The sequence below is a fragment of the Drosophila miranda genome (genome assembly GCF_003369915.1).
Source record: "Drosophila miranda strain MSH22 chromosome Y unlocalized genomic scaffold, D.miranda_PacBio2.1 Contig_Y3_pilon, whole genome shotgun sequence".
Taxonomy (NCBI): domain Eukaryota; kingdom Metazoa; phylum Arthropoda; class Insecta; order Diptera; family Drosophilidae; genus Drosophila; species Drosophila miranda.
Window position 1 is genome coordinate 9,341,643 of NW_022881625.1, and position 26,033 is coordinate 9,367,675.

The 26,033-nt window shown below is 44.5% G+C and overlaps 2 protein-coding genes, 1 long non-coding RNA gene and 2 pseudogenes across 3 annotated transcripts; 4 read left to right on the plus strand and 1 right to left on the minus strand.

The window, feature by feature from the left end:
* Positions 1-3,001: 3,001 nt before the first annotated feature.
* Positions 3,002-4,876, plus strand: LOC117194440. Its single transcript, XM_033399009.1, has 4 exons — positions 3,002-3,393; positions 3,460-3,680; positions 3,743-4,546; positions 4,617-4,876. The coding sequence occupies exons 1-3, from the start codon at positions 3,257-3,259 to the stop codon at positions 3,958-3,960; spliced, it is 576 nt and encodes a 191-aa protein (XP_033254900.1). The 5' UTR covers positions 3,002-3,256; the 3' UTR covers positions 3,961-4,546; positions 4,617-4,876.
* LOC117194848 (rho GTPase-activating protein 19-like) lies at positions 3,971-4,728 on the plus strand. The gene is made up of 3 exons (XM_033399319.1): positions 3,971-4,391; positions 4,424-4,546; positions 4,631-4,728. Exons 1-3 carry the CDS (start codon positions 3,971-3,973, stop codon positions 4,726-4,728), a joined length of 642 nt encoding a protein of 213 aa, XP_033255210.1.
* An 11,002-nt stretch (positions 4,877-15,878) lies between the features above and the next one.
* Positions 15,879-17,603, plus strand: LOC117194849 (annotated as a pseudogene).
* Positions 17,604-19,366: 1,763 nt separating this feature from the next.
* Positions 19,367-21,003, plus strand: LOC117194436 (annotated as a pseudogene).
* Positions 21,004-22,097: 1,094 nt separating this feature from the next.
* On the minus strand, positions 22,098-25,405 carry LOC117194443. The gene is made up of 2 exons (XR_004474826.1): positions 25,313-25,405; positions 22,098-25,250 (listed from the first exon to the last, which is right to left on the minus strand). It is a non-coding gene; the product is annotated as an uncharacterized LOC117194443 (long non-coding RNA).
* Positions 25,406-26,033: the final 628 nt, after the last annotated feature.

Genomic DNA, 26,033 nt, shown 5'->3' on the forward strand with positions numbered 1-26,033 from the left:
TTCGGGTTTCGGCACGACGCAACACTTTTATTATTCGGTGCTTTTTATACAACGTCGCCCCACGTTGGGCGCCAGTTAAATAACTGCGGTAGCGGATTGTGTTTTTAAAAAGTTTTTATTTTACTTCTAACTTCACTGATATAGATTTAAGTAGAGGGTCACAAAGGATTCCGGGCAAAGGGTTTGCGCGATCTTAATTATAACCGATACTCAAAATGAGTATTGGGGTATATTAGATTTGTGGTAAAAGTGGATGTGTGTAACGTCCAAGAGGAATCGTTTCCGACCCCATAAAGTATATATATTCTTGATCAGCATCAATAGCCGAGTCGATTGAGCCATGTCTGTCTGTCCGTCTGTCCGTCCGTCCGTCTGTCCGTCTGTCCGTCTGTCCGTCTGTCCGTCCGTCCGTCTTACCGTCCCCTTCAGCGCCTAGTGCTCAAAGACTATAAGAGCGAGAGCAACGATGTTTTGAATCCAGACTTCTGTGATATGTCACTGCTACAAGAATATTTCAAAACTTTGCGCCGCCCATTTCCGCCCCCACAAAAGGCGAAAATCTGCGGCATCCACAATTTCGACGATACGAGAAAACTAAAAACGCAGAATCGTAGAAGATGACTATATCTTCTAGAGTGCAAAATCTGAACCAGATCGTATAATTATTATAGCCAGCATCAAGAAAACAATTTCATTTTTTCTCGCCCTGTCTCTCTCGTAGCATGGGCGGCTTTGCTTAGAGTAAAACATTAGCGCCTAGATCTCAGAGACTACAAAAGCTAGAGCAATCAAATTTTGGTATTCACACTCCTAATATATCGGACCGAGACGAGTTTGTTTCAAAATTTCGCCACACCCCCTTCCGCCCCCGCAAAGGATGAAAATCTGGGGATATTCACAAATCTCAGAGACTATTAAGGCTAGAGTAACCAAATTTGGGATCCGCACTCCTGTTAGATTTCACTATAAAACGTATATCTCAAAATTTCGCCCCACCCCCTTCCGCCCCCACAAAGGACAAAAGTCTGTTGAATCCACAATATTGAGGATACGAGAAAACAAAAAACGCAGAATCATAGACAATGATCATATATATCAGATTGCTGAATCTGGATCAGATCAGATTATTTTTATAGCCAAAAAGAACAAATCAATTTGCACTGGCTACGCAGCACCCGACGTCACGCTCAGACTGATTTTCTGTCTCTCTCGCACGCACTCTTTGTCGTGTCGTTTAATATTAGCGGCGTTTGCCGGAGGAGAGCCATACTGACTTAGTATCGGGTATAACTGTATAATTCCCCCTCGTTTTTAGCTCGACTTTGCGGTGTCGCTTCTGGATCAAGACTGACTTGAACTTTCTGATCTTTGCATCGTTGATCCCTTTCGGGAATAGTTTTTCTATAAACATTTCAATTGATTTCGCCATCCCGAGTATTGGATTTCGTCATCCAAAGAGAGAACTGTAAAATGCCTAAAGTGCAGGATCTGCAGAAAGCCGGGAGTGAGATTGTTTATGAGAAGCCGGGTGTGGGCAAACATTGGTTTTCCATTTAGGCGAGTGTCAAAGATTGGGATTGCGGCGGGAGCCCTTGAGATTGTATATCTTAGAAATCAATTAGGCGGAGGCCCAAGATTGAAACTGTTTTCGTTTTGGAAACAACTCGTTTACAACTCGTATAAGAGCTCAATAGAATTGGGTACGTTAACTTGTATGTGCAGTGCCATACTTGAAACAAAATAGAATGTTATCTAGGGAAAACACCTCTATTGCATTAACACAAAACAAGGAACCGGGTGCAAAGCGGATTCTCCCCAGTGGAACACTTGAAATGTTCATCCCATATCAAACGATAGACGATTATCAGCAGGCCAGCCGCTCCACTTCGCTGCCACCTGGTTGAATGTGTCCACTGCCCGTTCGATGCTCCTCCACACGCTTATACAAATTCAAATCCAAACGATCAACATCAATGAGGACGCCACTTTCCTGATAACTTGACCGCCATGTGACCGTTGGAATAGGAATTTTGTCACAGTTTAGAAACCTACCTACATGTGTTTTCGGCGTGATGAGTACGATGATGTGTGTTAAGAGCCAGATTAGATGCTCTCCAGGCGATTTACGCCCATTCAAATATTTTGGTAGGTAATGCTATTATCTACTTTCACACGATGCAATAAATAGAAAAATGCCCCGGAAATGAAGCCTTAGTTCTGGCTGATGTTTCCTATAGCAGATATATAATTTTGCCATGATCCGATACTGATTCAATCTGTGTGTAATAAATACCATTTTCGTAGCGTAGCAAGATGAAATATAAAGTGCCTAAGTTCCGCTCAAAAGTATAATCAGTAGCTCCAGATAGCCGACTGGCAGCGAACGGATCGTTATAGAGGCACTTGATTGTTCTTATAACAATAGGCGGGGTGTGTGTATTGGGGGTGGGTGGAGGTAGCGGTGGCATATCAGCAGTCATTTAATTAGCTGTTTCAGATTCCGATTGCTTTTTGGGGACTTTTGCTTACGTTAAAGCGCGCTTTCCACACCTCTGCCTCCGCCGTCGTTCTAAAGGGAAACTGTAGAATCTGATCTACGACTCTCTCCAACTTCAAGTATTTCCCCCTCTGCCAGCGTGCCAGTTGTACGCCAGCGTCGACGCTTTGGTTATCTCATGCAGGGCAATTTGTCAAGCCAAATAACGGTCTGCGTGTCAGTTTCAGTTCCATTTTTTGCATCACGGAGAACAGAACAGAACACAGCATGTCCAAGGGATCGGTCCTACCACAGTATATAGCCGGTTTATCGGCCAGCTTTGGCGCCATGTGTATGGGCGCCTCAATCGGCTGGTCCGAAATTTGTAATTTCGAGTTCTTTAAGAGATTTACTAACTAATTTCAGCTGTAAATAAAGAAGCATTAGTGTACAGCTTATAATTCTTTAACATTGACATGGCGTTTTCGCACAAAAGGTTCTTTGGACGCCAGTGACAGCTCTGCCAGTTCAATATTTCAATTTTTGCAGCGCGTCTCGCCCAATTTTCCGCAAATAAATTCCACCAGCAAAGCTATCAACAAATATGCTGTCAGGCCACAAACCTTCTATATTGTACTTTTAGAAAAGTAATATTTGTTAAAGTGAGCGTGTGAGTGCTGGGATTCGAATCTACGGAAGTCCTTTTCGTTTGTGCTGTGCTGTTGTTGTTTTGTTGCTTTGGCTACTGCTGTCGCCCTGTATACGCCCTTTCGTATAACAATGGACATGGAATACGCCAACATCAATGAATTTAATGACCGCGACCTAGCGACACGCATGCGCAACAGCAATTATGAAAAATACAAGTCTCTGGTGCGCATGCACCTCTCCTTCGAGCTGGAACTAAACACCGACGAGTAAGTTGCCACGAGCGACGCTGCCATCCCATCGAAATATAGTGCTTACCGATTTATGGGTTGCAGGTTCGACATGCCGTACCATGAAATCGTCTACGAAGATAAGGGCAAGATAAAGAAGTGGAATCGCCTCTCCAAGAAGAATCGCGGACCTGCCACAGGCTGCACGGCTGGGGCAGGCAGTAAGTCGGCGGGCAACAGTCCCACTGAAACGCTGCAGCAACAAATTGATGCAGGCTTTCTGATGCACCTGGAGGAGCTCAAAGAGTTTCTTATGCTGGAGAAGAGTAAGTGACAGGGAGAGTCCGGAAAATTGAATTATTCTAAATGCGGAAATGCTATTCTGCAGATCTCACCCAGGAGGGACTATTTCGCAAGACAGGAGCCGTTTCCAGGCAGAGCGAGCTACGAATGCACATACAGCACGACCAGCCCTTGGATTTGGAACTGACAGGATTCTCGGCTCACGACTGTGCCACTGTTTTTAAGAGGCTTTCTGGCCGAGCTGCCAGAGCCTTTGCTTACAGACGCCCACTATCCAGCACATCTTCAGATAGCGCCGCTTAGCCAGGCATTAATGGGGGGTCAGGTGGCGGCTACCGCAGAGCGCCAACAACATCTTCTCAACTCGGTGCAGCTGCTCCTTCTCCTGCTCCCCGAAGAGCATCGCGAGTTACTGCAGCACATTATTAAAATGCTCCATTCGGTGGCAGCGCGTGAGGAGAGCAACAAGATGTCCGCGGAGAATTTGGCCATCTTGTTTACACCGCACCTGATTTGCCCCAGGCAAATGCCGCCTGAGGCGCTCCACTATACGGCGAAGAAGATGTCCAGCATTGTGTCCTACATGATTCAGCAGGGTCTGGAAATCTTCGAAGTTCCCGGAAAGCTAGACACCGATATACGGGCGTACTTTCTTGAGCGCAAACGCAAAAAAACCATGTCACCGGAGCAAACCCTTGAAGAATCCTTCTCGGACGACTCGACGGTCAACACGTGTACACTTTTGTAGATCGTGCCGCCACGGCAGCGGCAAACAACAGCAATTACACGGACACTGCACTGGCGCAGCTGTACGCGCACATTCAGAGCCTTCCGGAGTCCTCCAAGAAGCGTCGCCTCATCAAGCAGTTTAACAAGCAAAACGGACAAGGTAGCACATTGTCTCCACTCCATTGCGTTCCTTTGGGACACAGCTCATTGATTCCACTCACTCCTTTCAGGCACACCGCTGCAGGTCATCGCGAGGAGCTCCAGCGTGCCATAAGGGAGCATCACGAGAAGCATGATGCCAAAATGATGCGCGCCATGGAGGAGGCAGAGCGTAAGAAGTAGAAATCCATATGGATCACTGCACCCAGCCGTTTCGTTATATAACACCATTTCGATCATCCTGCAGCTATGCCATAAATGCGGCTAAACTGAAACTGTAAACACTTTTGTATGCGACGTAATAAAGACTTGAATGTACCCAAAGCACTAATCCATTCTGAGGATATGATGAGTGGAAATTATCTGTAAATTATCGTCGAACCATGGCTTGTGTGTATGTGCAGTGCCATACTTGAAACAAAATAGAATGTTATCTAGGGAAAAACACTTCTATTGCATTAACACAAAACAAGGAACCGGGTGCAAAGCGGATTCTCCCCAGTGGAACACTTGAAATGTTCAACCCATATCAAACGATAGACGATTATCAGCAGGCCAGCCGCTCCACTTCGCTGCCACCTGGTTGAATGTGTCCACTGCCCGTTCGATGCTCCTCCACACGCGTATACAAATTCAAATCCAAACGATCAACATCAATGAGGACGCCACTTTCCTGATAACTTGACCGCCATGTGACCGTTGTAATAGGAATTTTGTCACAGTTTAGAAACCTACCTACATGTGTTTTCGGCGTGATGAGTACGATGATGTGTGTTAAGAGCCAGATTAGATGCTCTCCAGGCGATTTACGCCCATTCAATTATTTTGGTAGGTAATGCTATTATCTACTTTCACACGATGCAATAAATAGAAAAATGCCCCGGAAATGAAGCCTTACGCCGAAAATGAAATACTCTTGTAAGTGGAATTCCACATAGATATATTGGATTTCTAGAATTGGAAGTATCCTGCATGCATGTGCTCCTAAAGTCAGATGACCAATAAATCTGTATCTTTCAAAATGGATGTTGGGCTCCCCACGCAACATACCCAACCATCTATATTTGGTACTTATGTATGAGCGTATAGTGATATTAAAGCACGATCCAGTACAAATTATAGTTATGGCTGATGTTTCCTATAGCAGATATATAATTTTGCGGTGATCCGATACTGATTCAATCTTGTAGTGGCCAGTGAAGCAAACCCAGATTAAATTCCCTAATAATTTCCCATATATAAAGCAGATTCAAATGACGCGCCAATTTGATTAGTTCGAACACCAAGGCTTTAAAAACCGCTACTTCGAATATGGAGCTTTAATTGCTCGAATGTTCTTTTTCGTCTCTCGAGACCGAATTCCATGGAAGGGTCCCGTTAAAGCTCGCCTATGCCGCTTAAGCCGACAGCGACGGTGAACACGCGGATCAATTCCATTTTTCTCCCAAAACACTTCGGTTGTGCCTGTGCCAATAGTGCCAAACTCTAGTGGAAGTTCACGTGTCCCTGTATTACATAATACATACCAAATTACATAACTGCAAGTCGGCGGAGAATCGACTAAAAAGCAAGATCAAGCTATATTGTGTGGTGAAAGTGCAAAGTGCTACGGAGAGAAAAAGAAGGTGATTATAGAGGAAAGCAGGTTTGGTACATTCACTGAATTCCGAATCTATTACAGAATCTCTTGGTCACTGGAGGTCTGCCGTGCTTTGGGGCTCTCACGCCTAACCCCCCACGCAACCTCCAGTGTCTTATTTTTGGCCGCTTCGAATTACCAGCGTTTCCGTTGTACGGACGATCTGTATCGACCTTTGAATGCCCTATAAGCGTATGTTGCGAGATGCAACTCAACATCCTTGATGCGGAATCGACAACGCCTAGGAATTAAAGTGGAAATTTATGTCAGCTAAAATTGTGCAGAAGATGTGAATACAAGATCAGGAATCGGAATTTAGGGTGACCTGTGTCGTGGACAACATGTGATCATCGATTCGTGAGTACGAACATACCCGAGAAATAGCAGGGTATAGCAGCGGTGCAGCGTAATGAAAGGGAGAGCGTGATAACTCACACGCCAAGAGCGAGCTTTCGTTCGAAGAGAATTCTGACATATGCGTGCGTATGCACACACATATAAACGTGCATTAATTTGATCATCGACATTCTCTTTGCTTTGTCTTGTTCTTTTCTTTTGCTTGCATTCTTGTGTTTGCACTTCAATTAAATTTGACTTTAAATGTAAAATCATATAAACATATACATTTATATTAAGGAATATCTTTCCTATAGAATTAATTTCTTTATCATATGTCTTAAGTCCTTTCCTAATCAACTCAATGTTAAGCCTTGATTCACTCTGGCAATGTCGGCCAAAATGTCATTCTTTAATTCTTTACTATTTTTATATAATTAATATTGTTCCACAGCTACCGAAGCAGTTCATTGGGCCCAACGAGCTCGTCAAGGAAAGTGTTTGAATTTGGTAATGATCATTAATTTCGTATTGAATGGAAATGTTGACCTTCGTGAGTAAAAAGGCTCAGTTTTGCTATGAATTGTATTTTATATTCTTCAGTTAATGAACCTTTTGTTATATATGAATCTTTTGAATCTTGATTAATAGAACTATTTTGAATTAACATGAATTTGGAATAAATAACAACCATTCTGTCTAAGTACATAATGCCAATGATGCATCGAGTGTAATAATGCAGCGGTAGTTACGTTAGGGGCCATGCCAACATCGTTCCACGCATTGCCGAAGGTAGGGAGGGTATAGAGGAACTAGTGATCTCCTACACCTAGGATCACTAAATTAAATACGCGACTACCGGATTCCTTCTTGCCATCTATGCCGACCGGGGATTGATTACATTTGTTTTTTTGTTTTGATCAAAGTAGATTCTGTGTCAGTGCACTTAAATTTTTATAATATGGCGAGAACAAGGAAGTATAGGGATAGGAAAGACCCCGACCCCATCCGGCGAGCTGAGCCCAGAGCGCAGTATAGTGCACTAACCCCGATTCCCTTTCCTGCTGAGGCTGCATTGCCAACAAGATTTAACCAGCCCGTATCCGTAACATTATAAAATGGCGCCCAACGTGGGGCCGAAGACGAAACGACGTGTTATAATCGGAAAAGTGTAGAAAAGATACGATTATTTCCAGATGAGGATAATTCCGAACGGTTGGAGTAACCTTCGTGCTTCACGGTTAAGCTCTGTTAATACATCCATTAGCCTGTTAATTAGAAAATTCGGTATATCGTGTAGACGTGTAGTCAGCTTTTGGAATGGAGATTTCAATTCGACTGAGTAGGGATTGGTCTACCAAGAAATGAGGCGTGAACTGTATAGATGTCTGAAGAAAATATTTTAGTAGAATAAAGATGTTAGTGCCGTGTATCTGAGCTGTGGAATTTGCGATTGCAATTCAGGATTTTGTATTGATCGACCCAACCAGACGCACGACCACTTTCAACTTTATAGGAACATGACTTGTTCGGTACTTGGAATGGCGGGGCTTAGAGAAACTTTGAGTTCCCGACGAGTATCAAACATAGTCTAATAGGAACCTTTAATATCCATTTAATTCAATAATCATAGAGGCATAAGAGAGGAGTTACACATCGATGTAGAATTGGCATTTGTGGAAAAGACAGAAAATATTTTGCTGATTGAAAAAAAAAAAAAAAAATTAAGAGGAAATATGGCCAGTAAAGATAATAGCTTTGAAACTGCATTAAATCAGCATGGCTATTGTCGCATTTGCCACGATAAACTTGAGAAAGATCAATTGTTTGCCACGACACCGTGTCAACATCAATTTCACCATTCCTGTGTGACCGATTGGCTTAAGAGTTCACCGAGTTGTCCAACCTGTCGCGGACTATGCACTACAGAAATGTTAGTTCGGGGAAATGTTGATTTGGCGACGGAATTAAATAACGCGGACCTTGCAGAGGTAGGAGATTCGAACACTGAAGGAATTCCCCTCGATGCGCCAGGGCCAAGTGGAAGTAGATTTCGAGGTAGAGGCAGAGGCGCTATTCCCAAGTCAAATATAGTAACGAGATCTAAGCAAAGGGAGGGAAATCCTACCCCTACAGACCCAACTAGCCAATCGCTGAATTCATCTAACGCCATGGATAAAAGTGAAATTGTTAATTTGGTAAGGTCAATGATGGGCACCCAACAAAAGACGTTGTTGTAGAAGCTAACCGCCCATATAGAGACAGCATTGAGCCATCATCTGAGTTCGTTTCAATTGAGATCGGGACTTGCGGAGCAGGCTTCGAATTATCAGCATGTACCAGCAGACGTTAGGAGTAGAGCAAGCCAAGAGGCAGACTTAAGGAATACTAGCAATCGCTCTTCAGTTTCAATTTCACCAGAAAAGGTAGGACATGTTATTCAAAACTGGAAAGTAAAGTTTGACGGTAGTAAAGACGGTCTATCGGCCACAGAATTTATTTACCGGGTACGTTCCTTGACGGCACAGACCCTGGGAAACAATTTCCAGCTGGTTTGCGATCATTTGCACTTATTGTTATCCGCAAAAGCAGGTGATTGGTTCTGGCAGTTCCATCGTAAACATGAAGAGTTCGCGTGGGAAACTTTTTGTCTGGCATTTAGGGATAAATATGACGATGCTGCCACTGATGTCGACATATGGCGTAGAATCGCGAAACGAAAGCAAGGGGAGCCTTTTGATTCCTATCAGAATAGTATAGAAGAGTTGGTGAATAGACTCGGGCGTAGCCTACCAGAATGCGACCTTGTTAAGCTGTTGATTGACAATTCGAAAAGTACACTTCATCACGAGTTACTACATTTGAATATCACTTCGATAAAGAAATTACTTTTAGAGGTTAAAAAGCACGAACAATTTTATTCGGAACTTCGAAACCCTTCTTACAAAACGCCTTTTGTAAACCGGCGCAACATCTCCGAGATCTCTCCGGAGAGGGAACACCTTGAGGAGCCTGATGTCCTGCTGGAATTGTGATAAGATAGGGCATAGATGGGATGATTGTGTGGAACCTAGAAGCATATTTTGTTACGGTTGTGGAACCAAGAATGTTTACAAGCCACGTTGCTCTAAGTGCCATCCTTCGGAAAACCGGCTGCGGGATGTGTCAACGAACCCCCTGTAGGCACATCCGTACCAAAACATAGCGAAAGCATCAGTCAGACTATAGATGAGGGTTTAGCTAAAACCGCTATGGACTCAGGATTTTTATCGGATAAACGACCAACTAGATATTTACCCTTACATGTAAGACTGACAAATTACAAGAAAGCTAGAAATAGGATATTTGGCGATCTTTGTACCATATCAATTACGACAAAATCTAAAAGATCTACCCTTCGATTACGCAAATTTTGGAAAACAGTTGTTAGCACTCGACAATGCTTAATTGCTTCCATATTCAGTACGGGAGATAACCGTCTGTACACACCCATCACGATTGAAGACAAGGTTTACAACGCCTTGTTAGATTCTGGAGCGTCGGTTAGTTGCGTTGGCAACAATGCCGCCCGTGCTCTCCTTAACCATCCGAAATCACGTAAGTGTTCGGGAAGGGTTAAAACAGCCAGCGGAACCAAATGCTCGGTTGAGGGCATTTTCACAGCGACTATTACATATCGTAGTCTCACGGAAAGTATAGATTTTTTCATCATACCAAACTTAACCCAAGAGGTTTACTTAGGAATTGACTTTTTTAGGAAATTTAAACTTGCTGATCGACTCATGAGCGAAAGTGTCTCTGAGTTAGATATAGGTCCCACGGAGGATGAGGAAAGCTCACCCAAGTTACACAAACTTTCTAGTAAAGAGCAGGAGAGACTGCAAGGTGTCGTCGAAATTTTTCCTTCGTACGAACGAGACGGATTGGGCAGAACCAGCATTATTTCGCACTCGATCGACGTAGGTGATGCTAAGGCGATTAAACAAAGACACTGGCCAATCTCCCCTGCGCGCGAAAAACTTATGTTTGCTGAGGTAGATAACATGTTAGCTCTCGATATCATAGAACCTTCTTGCAGTCCTTGGAGTAGTAATTGTGTTCTTGTTCAAAAAGGTGATAAGGTTCGGTTGTGTTTAGACTCTCGCGAGATCAATAAATACACGAGGAAGGATGCTTACCCCTTACCACATATTGACGGGATCTTAAGCCGCTTACCTCCAGCGCGGTATATAACTGGTCTTGATATGAAACATGCTTTCTGGCAAATACCATTGGACGAGCCATCACGACCGTATACTGCGTTTACCGTTCCGAATCGTCCACTGTACCAATATAAGGTCATGCCATTTGGTCTGACAAATGCACCTCAGACCTTATGCCGCTTAATGGACCATGTCATACCCCCACATTTACGGAATCGAGTTTTTGTATATCTCGATGACTTGCTTGTTCTATCGGATGACTTTGATTCGCACTTGATTCTTTTGCAAGAAATCGCACTATGCTTAAGAAAAGCGAATATCACTATCAACGTTCGAAAATCTAAGTTCTGCATGAGAGAGATTAAATATCTCGGTTTCATAATTTCGGATGGTCAGATCAAGACTGATTCATTTAAGATTCAGGCAATCAACGACTTCCCAATTCCAACAACGGTAAAGCAGTTACGACTAGTTTCTCGGTTTATCCGGATGGTATCGACGTTTCGTCGAGAATTATGCCTCCGTGAGCTATCCATTGACCGAGATGCTTAAGAAACAGAATACTTCCTTAATATGGAATGAAACCGCAACCAATGCTTTTGAAGAATTGAAACGAAGATTAACATCAGCTCCAATCCTCAGAACTCCTGATTTTTCTAAGAAATTCATCTTATTGTGTGATGCTAGTTCTTTTGGTCTCGGGTGCGTCCTAGCTCAAGAGAATGAAGAAGGCTTCGAAATGCCAATTGGATACATGTCGGTTAAGTTATCCAAAGCTCAACGGAATTATTCCGTTACAGAACTAGAATGTCTAGCAGTTATTAAGGGAATTAAGAAATTTCGAGCTTACATAGAAGGCCAGGAATTCTTAGTAATAACCGACCATGCAGCATTGCAGTGGTTGATGCGACAAAAGGATTTGTCTGGAAGGCTCGCGCGATGGGCTATACAGTTACAGGGTTTTGATTTTCGCATTGAACACCGGAAGGGTTCACAAAATGTTATTGCTGACACTCTGTCAAGGCAAAATGAATCGTCAGTAGATGAGTTTATAGATCTAGGGCCGATCATCGATTTAGAGTCCGAGCATTTCACTTCGTTGGAATATCTGGATTTAATTGAACGCATTCAGCAGAACCAAGAGAAACTTCCAGATTTAAAAATAACAGATGGCTATGTATACAAACGCACCGAAGCTTCGATTGGAGATTCTGAATCTGACCACCAGTCGTGGAAATTATGGGTACCCTCTGGCCTAGTCAGTAGTGTTATCAAACAAGCCCATGATTCTCCTAGCGCATCACATGGCGGGATGGGTAAAACCGTTGAAAAACTTAAGAGATACCTGTTCTGGCCCAAGGTGTTGGTTCAAATCCGAGAGTATGTGAATAATTGTGTCATTTGTAAACAGAGCAAAAGTCCCAATATAGTATTACGACCACCATTGGGAAAGCCAATGCAATCAGAGAGACCGTTTCAACGACTCTACATGGATCTGTTAGGTCCATACCCTCGTTCAAAGGCAGGGAATATCGGATTATTAATAATCGTGGATCATTGTACAAAATTCCATTTCCTCTGTCCATTGAAACGATTCACTTCCGGAAAGATTTGCGAGTACTTAGAAAATTCCATTTTCTTTACGTTTGGAGTGCCGGAATCCATCTTAACGGACAATGGTTCTCAATTTCGATCAGGATTCTTTGAGGCTTTTCTAACTCGATTTTCAATTAAACATATTTGTACCGCTTTTTATTCGCCTCAAGCGAATGCAAGCGAGCGCTTAAACCGATCGGTTTTGGCGGCGATCCGTGCGTACGTGGGGAAAGATCACACTACCTGGGATCAACGACTGAATGAGATTAACGGTGCTATTCGATCCAGTCTACATACAACCACCGGATATTCTCCTTACTTCCTTACGTTTGGGCAAAACATGATTTTGAATGGCAAGGATTACGAATTGCTCAGGAAACTTAACTTGCTATCAGATGATTCTAGAGTTAATTACCCCGATGCTCTGCAGTTGGCAAGGTATGCAGCAAAGGTCAACAATGCAAAGGCTCATGCAACCAACGCGAGGGTATACAATTTGAGGAGTAGAAACATACAATTCAACGTCGGAGATCAGGTTTACGTTCGCAATTTCTCCCAAAGCAACGCGTCTAAACAATTCAGCCATAAATTAGCGCAGGTGTTTGTGACAGCAACAGTAACGAAAAAGCTAAGTCCTGTTTATTACGAATTATCGAACGAGAAAGGAAAGAAAATGGGAGTATACCACGTAAAGGATATTCAAACCCGCTAATTCACTGTCCTTCTTTTCTTTTCGATTACGATCCCTGTCGATCACTCCGGGACATAATCTGGTGGTGGAGAGTGTAGTGGCCAGTGAAGCAAACCCAGATTAAATTCCCTAATAATTTCCCAGATATAAAGCAGATTCAAATCACGCGCCAACTTGATTAGTTCGAACACCAAGGCTTTAAAAACAGCTACTTCGAATATGGAGCTTTAATTGCTCGAATGTTCTTTTTCGTCTCTCGAGACCGAATTCCATGGAAGGGTCCCGTTAAAGCTCGTCTATGCCGCTTAAGCCGACAGCGACGGTGAACATGCGGATCAATTCCATTTTTCTCCCAAAACACTTCGGTTGTGCCTGTGCCAATAGTGCCAAACTCTAGTGGAAGTTCACGTGTCCCTGTATTACATAATACATACCAAATTACATAACTGCAAGTCGGCGGAGAATCGACTAAAAAGCAAGATCAAGCTATATTGTGTGGTGAAAGTGCAAAGTGCTACGGAGAGAAAAAGAAGGTGATTATAGAGGAAAGCAGGTTTGGTACATTCACTGAATTCCGAATCTATTACAGAATCTCTTGGTCACTGGAGGTCTGCCGTGCTTTGGGGCTCTCACGCCTAACCCCCCACGCAACCTCCAGTGTCTTATTTTTGGCCGCTTCGAATTACCAGCGTTTCCGTTGTACGGACGATCTGTATCGACCTTTGAATGCCCTATAAGCGTATGTTGCGAGATGCAACTCAACATCCTTGATGCGGAATCGACAACGCCTAGGAATTAAAGTGGAAATTTATGTCAGCTAAAATTGTGCAGAAGATGTGAATACAAGATCAGGAATCGGAATTTAGGGTGACCTGTGTCGTGGACAACATGTGATCATCGATTCGTGAGTACGAACATACCCGCGAAATAGCAGGGTATAGCAGCGGTGCAGCGTAATGAAAGGGAGAGCGTGATAACTCACACGCCAAGAGCGAGCTTTCGTTCGAAGAGAATTCGGGCATATGCGTGCGTATGCACACACATATAAACGTGCATTAATTTGATCATCGACATTCTCTTTGCTTTGTCTTGTTCTTTTCTTTTGCTTGCATTCTTGTGTTTGCACTTCAATTAAATTTGACTTTAAATGTAAAATCATATAAACATATACAGTTATATTAAGGAATATCTTTCCTATAGAATTAATTTCTTTATCATATGTCTTAAGCCCTTTCCTAATCAACTCAATGTTAAGCCTTGATTCACTCTGGCAATGTCGGCCAAAATGTCATTCTTTAATTCTTTACTATTTTTATATAATTAATATTGTTCCACAGCTACCGAAGCAGTTCATTGGGCCCAACGAGCTCGTCAAGGAAAGTGTTTGAATTTGGTAATGATCATTAATTTCGTATTGAATGGAAATGTTGACCTTCGTGAGTAAAAAGGCTCAGTTTTGCTATGAATTGTATTTTATATTCTTCAGTTAATGAACCTTTTGTTATATATGAATCTTTTGAATCTTGATTAATAGAACTATTTTGAATTAACATGAATTTGGAATAAATAACAACCATTCTGTCTAAGTACATAATGCCAATGATGCATCGAGTGTAATAATGCAGCGGTAGTTACGTTAGGGGCCATGCCAACATCGTTCCACGCATTGCCGAAGGTAGGGAGGGTATAGAGGAACTAGTGATCTCCTACACCTAGGATCACTAAATTAAATACGCGACTACCGGACTCCTTCTTGCCATCTATGCCGACCGGGGATTGATTACATTTGTTTTTTTTTGTTTTGATCAAAGTAGATTCTGTGTCAGTGCACTTAAATTTTTATAATATGGCGAGAACAAGGAAGTATAGGGATAGGAAAGACCCCGACCCCATCCGGCGAGCTGAGCCCAGATCGCAGTATAGTGCACTAACCCCGATTCCCTTTCCTGCTGAGGCTGCATTGCCAACAAGATTTAACCAGCCCGTAGCCGTAACATTATAATCTGTGTGTAATAAATACCATTTTCGTAGCGTAGCAAGATGAAATATAAAGTGCCTAAGTTCCGCGCAAAAGTATAATCAGTAGCTCCAGATAGCCGACTGGCAGCGAACGGATTGTTATAGAGGCACTTGATTGTTCTTATAACAATAGGCGGGGTGTGTGTATTGGGGGTGGGTGGAGGTGGCGGTGGCATATCAGCAGTCATTTAATTAGCTGTTTTAGATTCCGATTGCTTTTTGGGACTTTTGCTTACGTTAAAGCGCGCTTTCCACACCTCTGCCTCCGCCGCCGTTCTAAAGGGAAACTGTAGAATCTGATTTACGACTCTCTCAACTTCAAGTATTTCCCCTCTGCCAGCGTGCCAGTTTTACGCCAGCGTCGACGCTTTGGTTATCTCATGCAGGGCAATTTGTCAAGCCAAATAACGGTCTGCGTGTCAGTTTCAGTTCCATTTTTTGCATCACGGAGAACAGAACAGAACACAACAAGTCCAAGGGATCGGTCCTACCACAGTATATAGCCGGTTTATCGGCCAGCTTTGGCGCCATGTGTATGGGCGCCTCAATCGGCTGGTCCGAAATTTGTAATTTCGAGTTCTTTAAGAGATTTACTAACTAATTTCAGCTGTAAATAAAGAAGCATTAGTGTACAGCTTATAATTCTTTAACATTGACATGGCGTTTTCGCACAAAATGTTCTTAGGACGCCAGTGACAGCTCTGCCAGTTCAATATTTCAATTTTTGCAGCGCGTCTCGCCCAATTTTCCGCAATTAAATTCCACCAGCAAAGCTATCAACAAATATGCTGTCAGGCCACAAACCTTCTATACTGTACTTTTAGAAAAGTAATATTTGTTAAAGTGAGCGTGTGAGTGCTGGGATTCGAATCTACGGAAGTCCTTTTCGTTTGTGCTGTGCTGTTGTTGTTTTGTTGCTTTGGCTACTGCTGTCGCCCTGTATACGCCCTTGCGTATAACAATGGACATGGAATACGCCAACATCAATGAATTTAATGACCGCGACCTAGCGACACGCATGCGCAACAGCAATTATGAAAAATACAAGTCTGGTGCGCATGCACCTCTCCTTCGAGCTGGAACTAAACACCGACGAGTAAGTTGCCACGAGCGACGCTGCCATCCCATCGAAATATAGTGCTTACCGATTTATGGGTTGCAGGTTCGACATGCCGTGCCATGAAATCGTCTACGAAGATAAGGGCAAGATAAAGAAGTGGAATCGCCTCTCCAAGAAGAATCGCGGACCTGCCACAGGCTGCACGGCTGGGGCAGGCAGTAAGTCGGCGGGCAACAGTCCCACTGAAACGCTGCAGCAACAAATTGATGCAGGCTTTCTGATGCACCTGTAGGAGCTCAAAGAGTTTCTTATGCTGGAGAAGAGTAAGTGACAGGGAGAGTCCGGAAAATTGAATTATTCTAAATGCGGAAATGCTATTCTGCAGATCTCACCCAGGAGGGACTATTTCGCAAGACAGGAGCCGTTTCCAGGCAGAACGAGCTACGAATGCACATACAGCACGACCAGCCCTTGGATTTGGAACTGACAGGATTCTCGGCTCACGACTGTGCCACTGTTTTTAAGAGCTTTCTGGCCGAGCTGCCAGAGCCTTTGCTTACAGACGCCCACTATCCAGCACATCTTCAGATAGCGCCGCTTAGCCAGGCATTAATGGGGGGTCAGGTGGCGGCTACCGCAGAGCGCCAACAACATCTTCTCAACTCGGTGCAGCTGCTCCTTCTCCTGCTCCCCGAAGAGCATCGCGAGTTACTGCAGCACATTATTAAAATGCTCCATTCGGTGGCAGCGCGTGAGGAGAGCAACAAGATGTCCGCGGAGAATTTGGCCATCTTGTTTACACCGCACCTGATTTGCCCCAGGCAAATGCCGCCTGAGGCGCTCCACTATACGGCGAAGAAGATGTCCAGCATTGTGTCCTACATGATTCAGCAGGGTCTGGAAATCTTCGAAGTTCCCGGAAAGCTAGCCACCGATATTCGGGCGTACTTTCTTGAGCGCAAACGCAAAAAAACCATGTCACCGGAGCAAACCCTTGAAGAATCCATCTCGGACGACTCGACGGTCAACACGGTGTACACTTTTGTAGATCGTGCCGCCACGGCAGCGGCAAACAACAGCAATTACACGGACACTGCACTGGCGCAGCTGTACGCGCACATTCAGAGCCTTCCGGAGTCCTCCAAGAAGCGTCGCCTCATCAAGCAGTTTAACAAGCAAAACGGACAAGGTAGCACATTGTCTACACTCCGTTGCGTTCCTTTGGGACACAGCTCATTGATTCCACTCGCTCCTTTCAGGCACACCGCTGCAGGTCATCGCGAGGAGCTCCAGCGTGCCATAAGGGAGCATCACGAGAAGCATGATGCCAAAATGATGCGCGCCATGGAGGAGGCAGAGCGTAAGAAGTAGAAATCCATATGGATCACTGCACCCAGCCGTTTCGTTATATAACACCATTTCGATCATCCTGCAGCTATGCCATAAATGCGGCTAAACTGAAACTGTAAACACTTTTGTATGCGACGTAATAAAGACTTGAATGTACCCAAAGCACTAATCCATTCTGAGGATATGATGAGTGGAAATTATCTGTAAATTATCGTCGAACCATGGCTTGTGTGTATGTGCAGTGCCATACTTGAAACAAAATAGAATGTTATCTAGGGAAAAACACCTCTATTGCATTAACAAAAAACAAGGAACCGGGTGCAAAGCGGATTCTCCCCAGTGGAACACTTGAAATGTTCAACCCATATCAAACGATAGACGATTATCAGCAGGCCAGCCGCTTCACTTCGCTGCCACCTGGTTGAATGTGTCCACTGCCCGTTCGATGCTCCTCCACACGCGTATACAAATTCAAATCCAAACGATCAACATCAATGAGGACGCCACTTTCCTGATAACTTGACCGCCATGTGACCGTTGGAATAGGAATTTTGTCACAGTTTAGAAACCTACCTACATGTGTTTTCGGCGTGATGAGTACGATGATGTGTGTTAAGAGCCAGATTAGATGCTCTCCAGGCGATTTACGCCCATTCAATTATTTTGGTAGGTAATGCCAAATAATGCCATTCAATAAATAGAAAAATGCCCCGGAAATGAAGCCTTACGCCGAAAATGAAATACTCTTGTAAGTGGAATTCCACATAGATATATTGGATTTCTAGAATTGGAAGTATCCTGCATGCATGTGCTCCTAAAGTCAGATGACCAATAAATCTGTATCTTTCAAAATGGATGTTGGGCTCCCCACGCAACATACCCAACCATCTATATTTGGTACTTATGTATGAGCGTATAAAGATATTAAAGCACGATCCAGTACAAATTATAGTTCTGGCTGATGTTTCCTATAGCAGATATATAATTTTGCGGTGATCCGATACTGATTCAAGATGAAATATAAAGTGCCTAAGTTCCGCGCAAAAGTATAATCAGTAGCTCCAGATAGCCGACTGGCAGCGAACGGATTGTTATAGAGGCACTTGATTGTTCTTATAACAATAGGCGGGGTGTGTGTATTGGGGGTGGGTGGAGGTGGCGGTGGCATATCAGCAGTCATTTAATTAGCTGTTTCAGATTCCGATTGCTTTTTGGGGACTTTTGCTTACGTTAAAGCGCGCTTTCCACACCTCTGCCTCCGCCGTCGTTCTAAAGGGAAACTGTAGAATCTGATCTACGACTCTCTCCAACTTCAAGTATTTCCCCCTCTGCCAGCGTGCCAGTTGTACGCCAGCGTCGACGCTTTGGTTATCTCATGCAGGGCAATTTGTCAAGCCAAATAACGGTCTGCGTGTCAGTTTCAGTTCCATTTTTTGCATCACGGAGAACAGAACAGAACACAGCATGTCCAAGGGATCGGTCCTACCACAGTATATAGCCGGTTTATCGGCCAGCTTTGGCGCCATGTGTATGGGCGCCTCAATCGGCTGGTCCGAAATTTGTAATTTCGAGTTCTTTAAGAGATTTACTAACTAATTTCAGCTGTAAATAAAGAAGCATTAGTGTACAGCTTATAATTCTTTAACATTGACATGGCGTTTTCGCACAAAATGTTCTTTGGACGCCAGTGACAGCTCTGCCAGTTCAATATTTCAATTTTTGCAGCGCGTCTCGCCCAATTTTCCGCAAATAAATTCCACCAGCAAAGCTATCAACAAATATGCTGTCAGGCCACAAACCTTCTATATTGTACTTTTAGAAAAGTAATATTTGTTAAAGTGAGCGTGTGAGTGCTGGGATTCGAATCTACGGAAGTCCTTTTCGTTTGTGCTGTGCTGTGCTGTTGCTTTGGCTACTGCTGTCGCCCTGTATACGCCCTTTCGTATAACAATGGACATGGAATACGCCAACATCAATGAATTTAATGACCGCGACCTAGCGACACGCATGCGCAACAGCAATTATGAAAAATACAAGTCTCTGGTGCGCATGCACCTCTCCTTCGAGCTGGAACTAAACACCGACGAGTAAGTTGCCACGAGCGACGCTGCCATCCCATCGAAATATAGTGCTTACCGATTTATGGGTTGCAGGTTCGACATGCCGTACCATGAAATCGTCTACGAAGATAAGGGCAAGATAAAGAAGTGGAATCGCCTCTCCAAGAAGAATCGCGGACCTGCCACAGGCTGCACGGCTGGGGCAGGCAGTAAGTCGGCAGGCAACAGTCCCACTGAAACGCTGCAGCAACAAATTGATGCAGGCTTTCTGATGCACCTGGAGGAGCTCAAAGAGTTTCTTATGCTGGAGAAGAGTAAGTGACAGGGAGAGTCCGGAAAATTGAATTATTCTAAATGCGGAAATGCTATTCTGCAGATCTCACCCAGGAGGGACTATTTCGCAAGACAGGAGCCGTTTCCAGGCAGAACGAGCTACGAATGCACATACAGCACGACCAGCCCTTGGATTTGGAACTGACAGGATTCTCGGCTCACGACTGTGCCACTGTTTTTAAGAGCTTTCTGGCCGAGCTGCCAGAGCCTTTGCTTACAGACGCCCACTATCCAGCACATCTTCAGATAGCGCCGCTTAGCCAGGCATTAATGGGGGGTCAGGTGGCGGCTACCGCAGAGCGCCAACAACATCTTCTCAACTCGGTGCAGCTGCTCCTTCTCCTGCTCCCCGAAGAGCATCGCGAGTTACTGCAGCACATTATTAAAATGCTCCATTCGGTGGCAGCGCGTGAGGAGAGCAACAAGATGTCCGCGGAGAATTTGGCCATCTTGTTTACACCGCACCTGATTTGCCCCAGGCAAATGCCGCCTGAGGCGCTCCACTATACGGCGAAGAAGATGTCCAGCATTGTGTCCTACATGATTCAGCAGGGTCTGGAAATCTTCGAAGTTCCCGGAAAGCTAGCCACCGATATTCGGGCATACTTTCTTGAGTGCAAACGCAAAAAACCATGTCACCGGAGCAAACCCTTGAAGAATCCATCTCGGACGACTCGACGGTCAACACGGTGTACACTTTTGTAGATCGTGCCGCCACGGCAGCGGCAAACAACAGCAATTACACGGACACTGCACTGGCGCAGCTGTACGCGCACATTCAGAGCCTTCCGGAGTCCTCCAAGAAGCGTCGCCTCATCAAGCAGTTTAACAAGCAAAACGGACAAGGTAGCACATTGTCTCCACTCCGTTGCGTTCCTTTGGGACACAGCTCATTGATTCCACTCGCTCCTTTCAGGCACACCGCTGCAGGTCATCGCGAGGAGCTCCAGCGTGCCATAAGGGAGCATCACGAGAAGCATGATGCCAAAATGATGCGCGCCATGGAGGAGGCAGAGCGTAAGAAGTAGAAATCCATATGGATCACTGCACCCAGCCGTTTCGTTATATAACACCATTTCGATCATCCTGCAGCTATGCCATAAATGCGGCTAAACTGAAACTGTAAACACTTTTGTATGCGACGTAATAAAGACTTGAATGTACCCAAAGCACTAATCCATTCTGAGGATATGATGAGTGGAAATTATCTGTAAATTATCGTCGAACCATGGCTTGTGTGTATGTGCAGTGCCATACTTGAAACAAAATAGAATGTTATCTAGGGAAAAACACCTCTATTGCATTAACACAAAACAAGGAACCGGGTGCAAAGCGGATTCTCCCCAGTGGAACACTTGAAATGTTCAACCCATATCAAACGATAGACGATTATCAGCAGGCCAGCCGCTCCACTTCGCTGCCACCTGGTTGAATGTGTCCACTGCCCGTTCGATGCTCCTCCACACGCGTATACAAATTCAAATCCAAACGATCAACATCAATGAGGACGCCACTTTCCTGATAACTTGACCGCCATGTGACCGTTGGAATAGGAATTTTGTCACAGTTTAGAAACCTACCTACATGTGTTTTCGGCGTGATGAGTACGATGATGTGTGTTAAGAGCCAGATTAGATGCTCTCCAGCCGATTTACGCCCATTCAATTATTTTGGTAGGTAATGCTATTATCTACTTTCACACGATGCAATAAATAGAAAAATGCCCCGGAAATGAAGCCTTACGCCGAAAATGAAATACTCTTGTAAGTGGAATTCCACATAGATATATTGGATTTCTAGAATTGGAAGTATCCTGCATGCATGTGCTCCTAAAGTCAGATGACCAATAAATCTGTATCTTTCAAAATGGATGTTGGGCTCCCCACGCAACATACCCAACCATCTATATTTGGTACTTATGTATGAGCGTATAGTGATATTAAAGCACGATCCAGTACAAATTATAGTTCTGGCTGATGTTTCCTATAGCAGATATATAATTTTGCGGTGATCCGATACTGATTCAATCTGTGTGTAATAAATACCATTTTCGTAGCGTAGCAAGATGAAATATAAAGTGCCTAAGTTCCGCGCAAAAGTATAATCAGTAGCTCCAGATAGCCGACTGGCAGCGAACGGATTGTTATAGAGGCACTTGATTGTTCTTATAACAATAGGCGGGGTGTGTGTATTGGGGGTGGGTGGAGGTGGCGGTGGCATATCAGCAGTCATTTAATTAGCTGTTTCAGATTCCGATTGCTTTTTGGGGACTTTTGCTTACGTTAAAGCGCGCTTTCCACACCTCTGCCTCCGCCGCCGTTCTAAAGGGAAACTGTAGAATCTGATTTACGACTCTCTCCAACTTCAAGTATTTCCCCCTCTGCCAGCGTGCCAGTTGTACGCCAGCGTCGACGCTTTGGTTATCTCATGCAGGGCAATTTGTCAAGCCAAATAACGGTCTGCGTGTCAGTTTCAGTTCCATTTTTTGCATCACGGAGAACAGAACAGAACACAACATGTCCAAGGGATCGGTCCTACCACAGTATATAGCCGGTTTATCGGCCAGCTTTGGCGCCATGTGTATGGGCGCCTCAATCGGCTGGTCCGAAATTTGTAATTTCGAGTTCTTTAAGAGATTTACTAACTAATTTCAGCTGTAAATAAAGAAGCATTAGTGTACAGCTTATAATTCTTTAACATTGACATGGCGTTTTCGCACAAAATGTTCTTTGGACGCCAGTGACAGCTCTGCCAGTTCAATATTTCAATTTTTGCAGCGCGTCTCGCCCAATTTTCCGCAAATAAATTCCACCAGCAAAGCTATCAACAAATATGCTGTCAGGCCACAAACCTTCTATATTGTACTTTTAGAAAAGTAATATTTGTTAAAGTGAGCGTGTGAGTGCTGGGATTCGAATCTACGGAAGTCCTTTTCGTTTGTGCTGTGCTGTGCTGTTGCTTTGGCTACTGCTGTCGCCCTGTATACGCCCTTTCGTATAACAATGGACATGGAATACGCCAACATCAATGAATTTAATGACCGCGACCTAGCGACACGCATGCGCAACAGCAATTATGAAAAATACAAGTCTCTGGTGCGCATGCACCTCTCCTTCGAGCTGGAACTAAACACCGACGAGTAAGTTGCCACGAGCGACGCTGCCATCCCATCGAAATATAGTGCTTACCGATTTATGGGTTGCAGGTTCGACATGCCGTACCATGAAATCGTCTACGAAGATAAGGGCAAGATAAAGAAGTGGAATCGCCTCTCCAAGAAGAATCGCGGACCTGCCACAGGCTGCACGGCTGGGGCAGGCAGTAAGTCGGCAGGCAACAGTCCCACTGAAACGCTGCAGCAACAAATTGATGCAGGCTTTCTGATGCACCTGGAGGAGCTCAAAGAGTTTCTTATGCTGGAGAAGAGTAAGTGACAGGGAGAGTCCGGAAAATTGAATTATTCTAAATGCGGAAATGCTATTCTGCAGATCTCACCCAGGAGGGACTATTTCGCAAGACAGGAGCCGTTTCCAGGCAGAACGAGCTACGAATGCACATACAGCACGACCAGCCCTTGGATTTGGAACTGACAGGATTCTCGGCTCACGACTGTGCCACTGTTTTTAAGAGCTTTCTGGCCGAGCTGCCAGAGCCTTTGCTTACAGACGCCCACTATCCAGCACATCTTCAGATAGCGCCGCTTAGCCAGGCATTAATGGGGGGTCAGGTGGCGGCTACCGCAGAGCGCCAACAACATCTTCTCAACTCGGTGCAGCTGCTCCTTCTCCTGCTCCCCGAAGAGCATCGCGAGTTACTGCAGCACATTATTAAAATGCTCCATTCGGTGGCAGCGCGTGAGGAGAGCAACAAGATGTCCGCGGAGAATTTGGCCATCTTGTTTACACCGCACCTGATTTGCCCCAGGCAAATGCCGCCTGAGGCGCTCCACTATACGGCGAAGAAGATGTCCAGCATTGTGTCCTACATGATTCAGCAGGGTCTGGAAATCTTCGAAGTTCCCGGAAAGCTAGCCACCGATATTCGGGCATACTTTCTTGAGTGCAAACGCAAAAAACCATGTCACCGGAGCAAACCCTTGAAGAATCCATCTCGGACGACTCGACGGTCAACACGGTGTACACTTTTGTAGATCGTGCCGCCACGGCAGCGGCAAACAACAGCAATTACACGGACACTGCACTGGCGCAGCTGTACGCGCACATTCAGAGCCTTCCGGAGTCCTCCAAGAAGCGTCGCCTCATCAAGCAGTTTAACAAGCAAAACGGACAAGGTAGCACATTGTCTCCACTCCGTTGCGTTCCTTTGGGACACAGCTCATTGATTCCACTCGCTCCTTTCAGGCACACCGCTGCAGGTCATCGCGAGGAGCTCCAGCGTGCCATAAGGGAGAAGCATGATGCCAAAATGATGCGCGCCATGGAGGAGGCAGAGCGTAAGAAGTAGAAATCCATATGGATCACTGCACCCAGCCGTTTCGTTATATAACACCATTTCGATCATCCTGCAGCTATGCCATAAATGCGGCTAAACTGAAACTGTAAACACTTTTGTATGCGACGTAATAAAGACTTGAATGTACCCAAAGCACTAATCCATTCTGAGGATATGATGAGTGGAAATTATCTGTAAATTATCGTCGAACCATGGCTTGTGTGTATGTGCAGTGCCATACTTGAAACAAAATAGAATGTTATCTAGGGAAAAACACCTCTATTGCATTAACACAAAACAAGGAACCGGGTGCAAAGCGGATTCTCCCCAGTGGAACACTTGAAATGTTCAACCCATATCAAACGATAGACGATTATCAGCAGGCCAGCCGCTCCACTTCGCTGCCACCTGGTTGAATGTGTCCACTGCCCGTTCGATGCTCCTCCACACGCGTATACAAATTCAAATCCAAACGATCAACATCAATGAGGACGCCACTTTCCTGATAACTTGACCGCCATGTGACCGTTGGAATAGGAATTTTGTCACAGTTTAGAAACCTACCTACATGTGTTTTCGGCGTGATGAGTACGATGATGTGTGTTAAGAGCCAGATTAGATGCTCTCCAGCCGATTTACGCCCATTCAATTATTTTGGTAGGTAATGCTATTATCTACTTTCACACGATGCAATAAATAGAAAAATGCCCCGGAAATGAAGCCTTACGCCGAAAATGAAATACTCTTGTAAGTGGAATTCCACATAGATATATTGGATTTCTAGAATTGGAAGTATCCTGCATGCATGTGCTCCTAAAGTCAGATGACCAATAAATCTGTATCTTTCAAAATGGATGTTGGGCTCCCCACGCAACATACCCAACCATCTATATTTGGTACTTATGTATGAGCGTATAGTGATATTAAAGCACGATCCAGTACAAATTATAGTTCTGGCTGATGTTTCCTATAGCAGATATATAATTTTGCGGTGATCCGATACTGATTCAATCTGTGTGTAATAAATACCATTTTCGTAGCGTAGCAAGATGAAATATAAAGTGCCTAAGTTCCGCGCAAAAGTATAATCAGTAGCTCCAGATAGCCGACTGGCAGCGAACGGATTGTTATAGAGGCACTTGATTGTTCTTATAACAATAGGCGGGGTGTGTGTATTGGGGGTGGGTGGAGGTGGCGGTGGCATATCAGCAGTCATTTAATTAGCTGTTTCAGATTCCGATTGCTTTTTGGGGACTTTTGCTTACGTTAAAGCGCGCTTTCCACACCTCTGCCTCCGCCGCCGTTCTAAAGGGAAACTGTAGAATCTGATTTACGACTCTCTCCAACTTCAAGTATTTCCCCCTCTGCCAGCGTGCCAGTTGTACGCCAGCGTCGACGCTTTGGTTATCTCATGCAGGGCAATTTGTCAAGCCAAATAACGGTCTGCGTGTCAGTTTCAGTTCCATTTTTTGCATCACGGAGAACAGAACAGAACACAACATGTCCAAGGGATCGGTCCTACCACAGTATATAGCCGGTTTATCGGCCAGCTTTGGCGCCATGTGTATGGGCGCCTCAATCGGCTGGTCCGAAATTTGTAATTTCGAGTTCTTTAAGAGATTTACTAACTAATTTCAGCTGTAAATAAAGAAGCATTAGTGTACAGCTTATAATTCTTTAACATTGACATGGCGTTTTCGCACAAAATGTTCTTTGGACGCCAGTGACAGCTCTGCCAGTTCAATATTTC

Coding starts and splice junctions, on each gene's coding strand:
- LOC117194440 (XM_033399009.1), top strand. CDS start 3,257: ATGGACATGGAATACGCCAACATCAATGAATTTAATGACCGCGACCTA. Junction 3,394..3,459: donor CTGGAACTAAACACCGACGA/GTAAGTTGCCAC, acceptor TATGGGTTGCAG/GTTCGACATGCCGTACCATG. Junction 3,681..3,742: donor GTTTCTTATGCTGGAGAAGA/GTAAGTGACAGG, acceptor GCTATTCTGCAG/ATCTCACCCAGGAGGGACTA.
- LOC117194848 (XM_033399319.1), top strand. CDS start 3,971: ATGGGGGGTCAGGTGGCGGCTACCGCAGAGCGCCAACAACATCTTCTC. Junction 4,392..4,423: donor CGACTCGACGGTCAACACGT/GTACACTTTTGT, acceptor CCGCCACGGCAG/CGGCAAACAACAGCAATTAC. Junction 4,547..4,630: donor TAACAAGCAAAACGGACAAG/GTAGCACATTGT, acceptor ACACCGCTGCAG/GTCATCGCGAGGAGCTCCAG.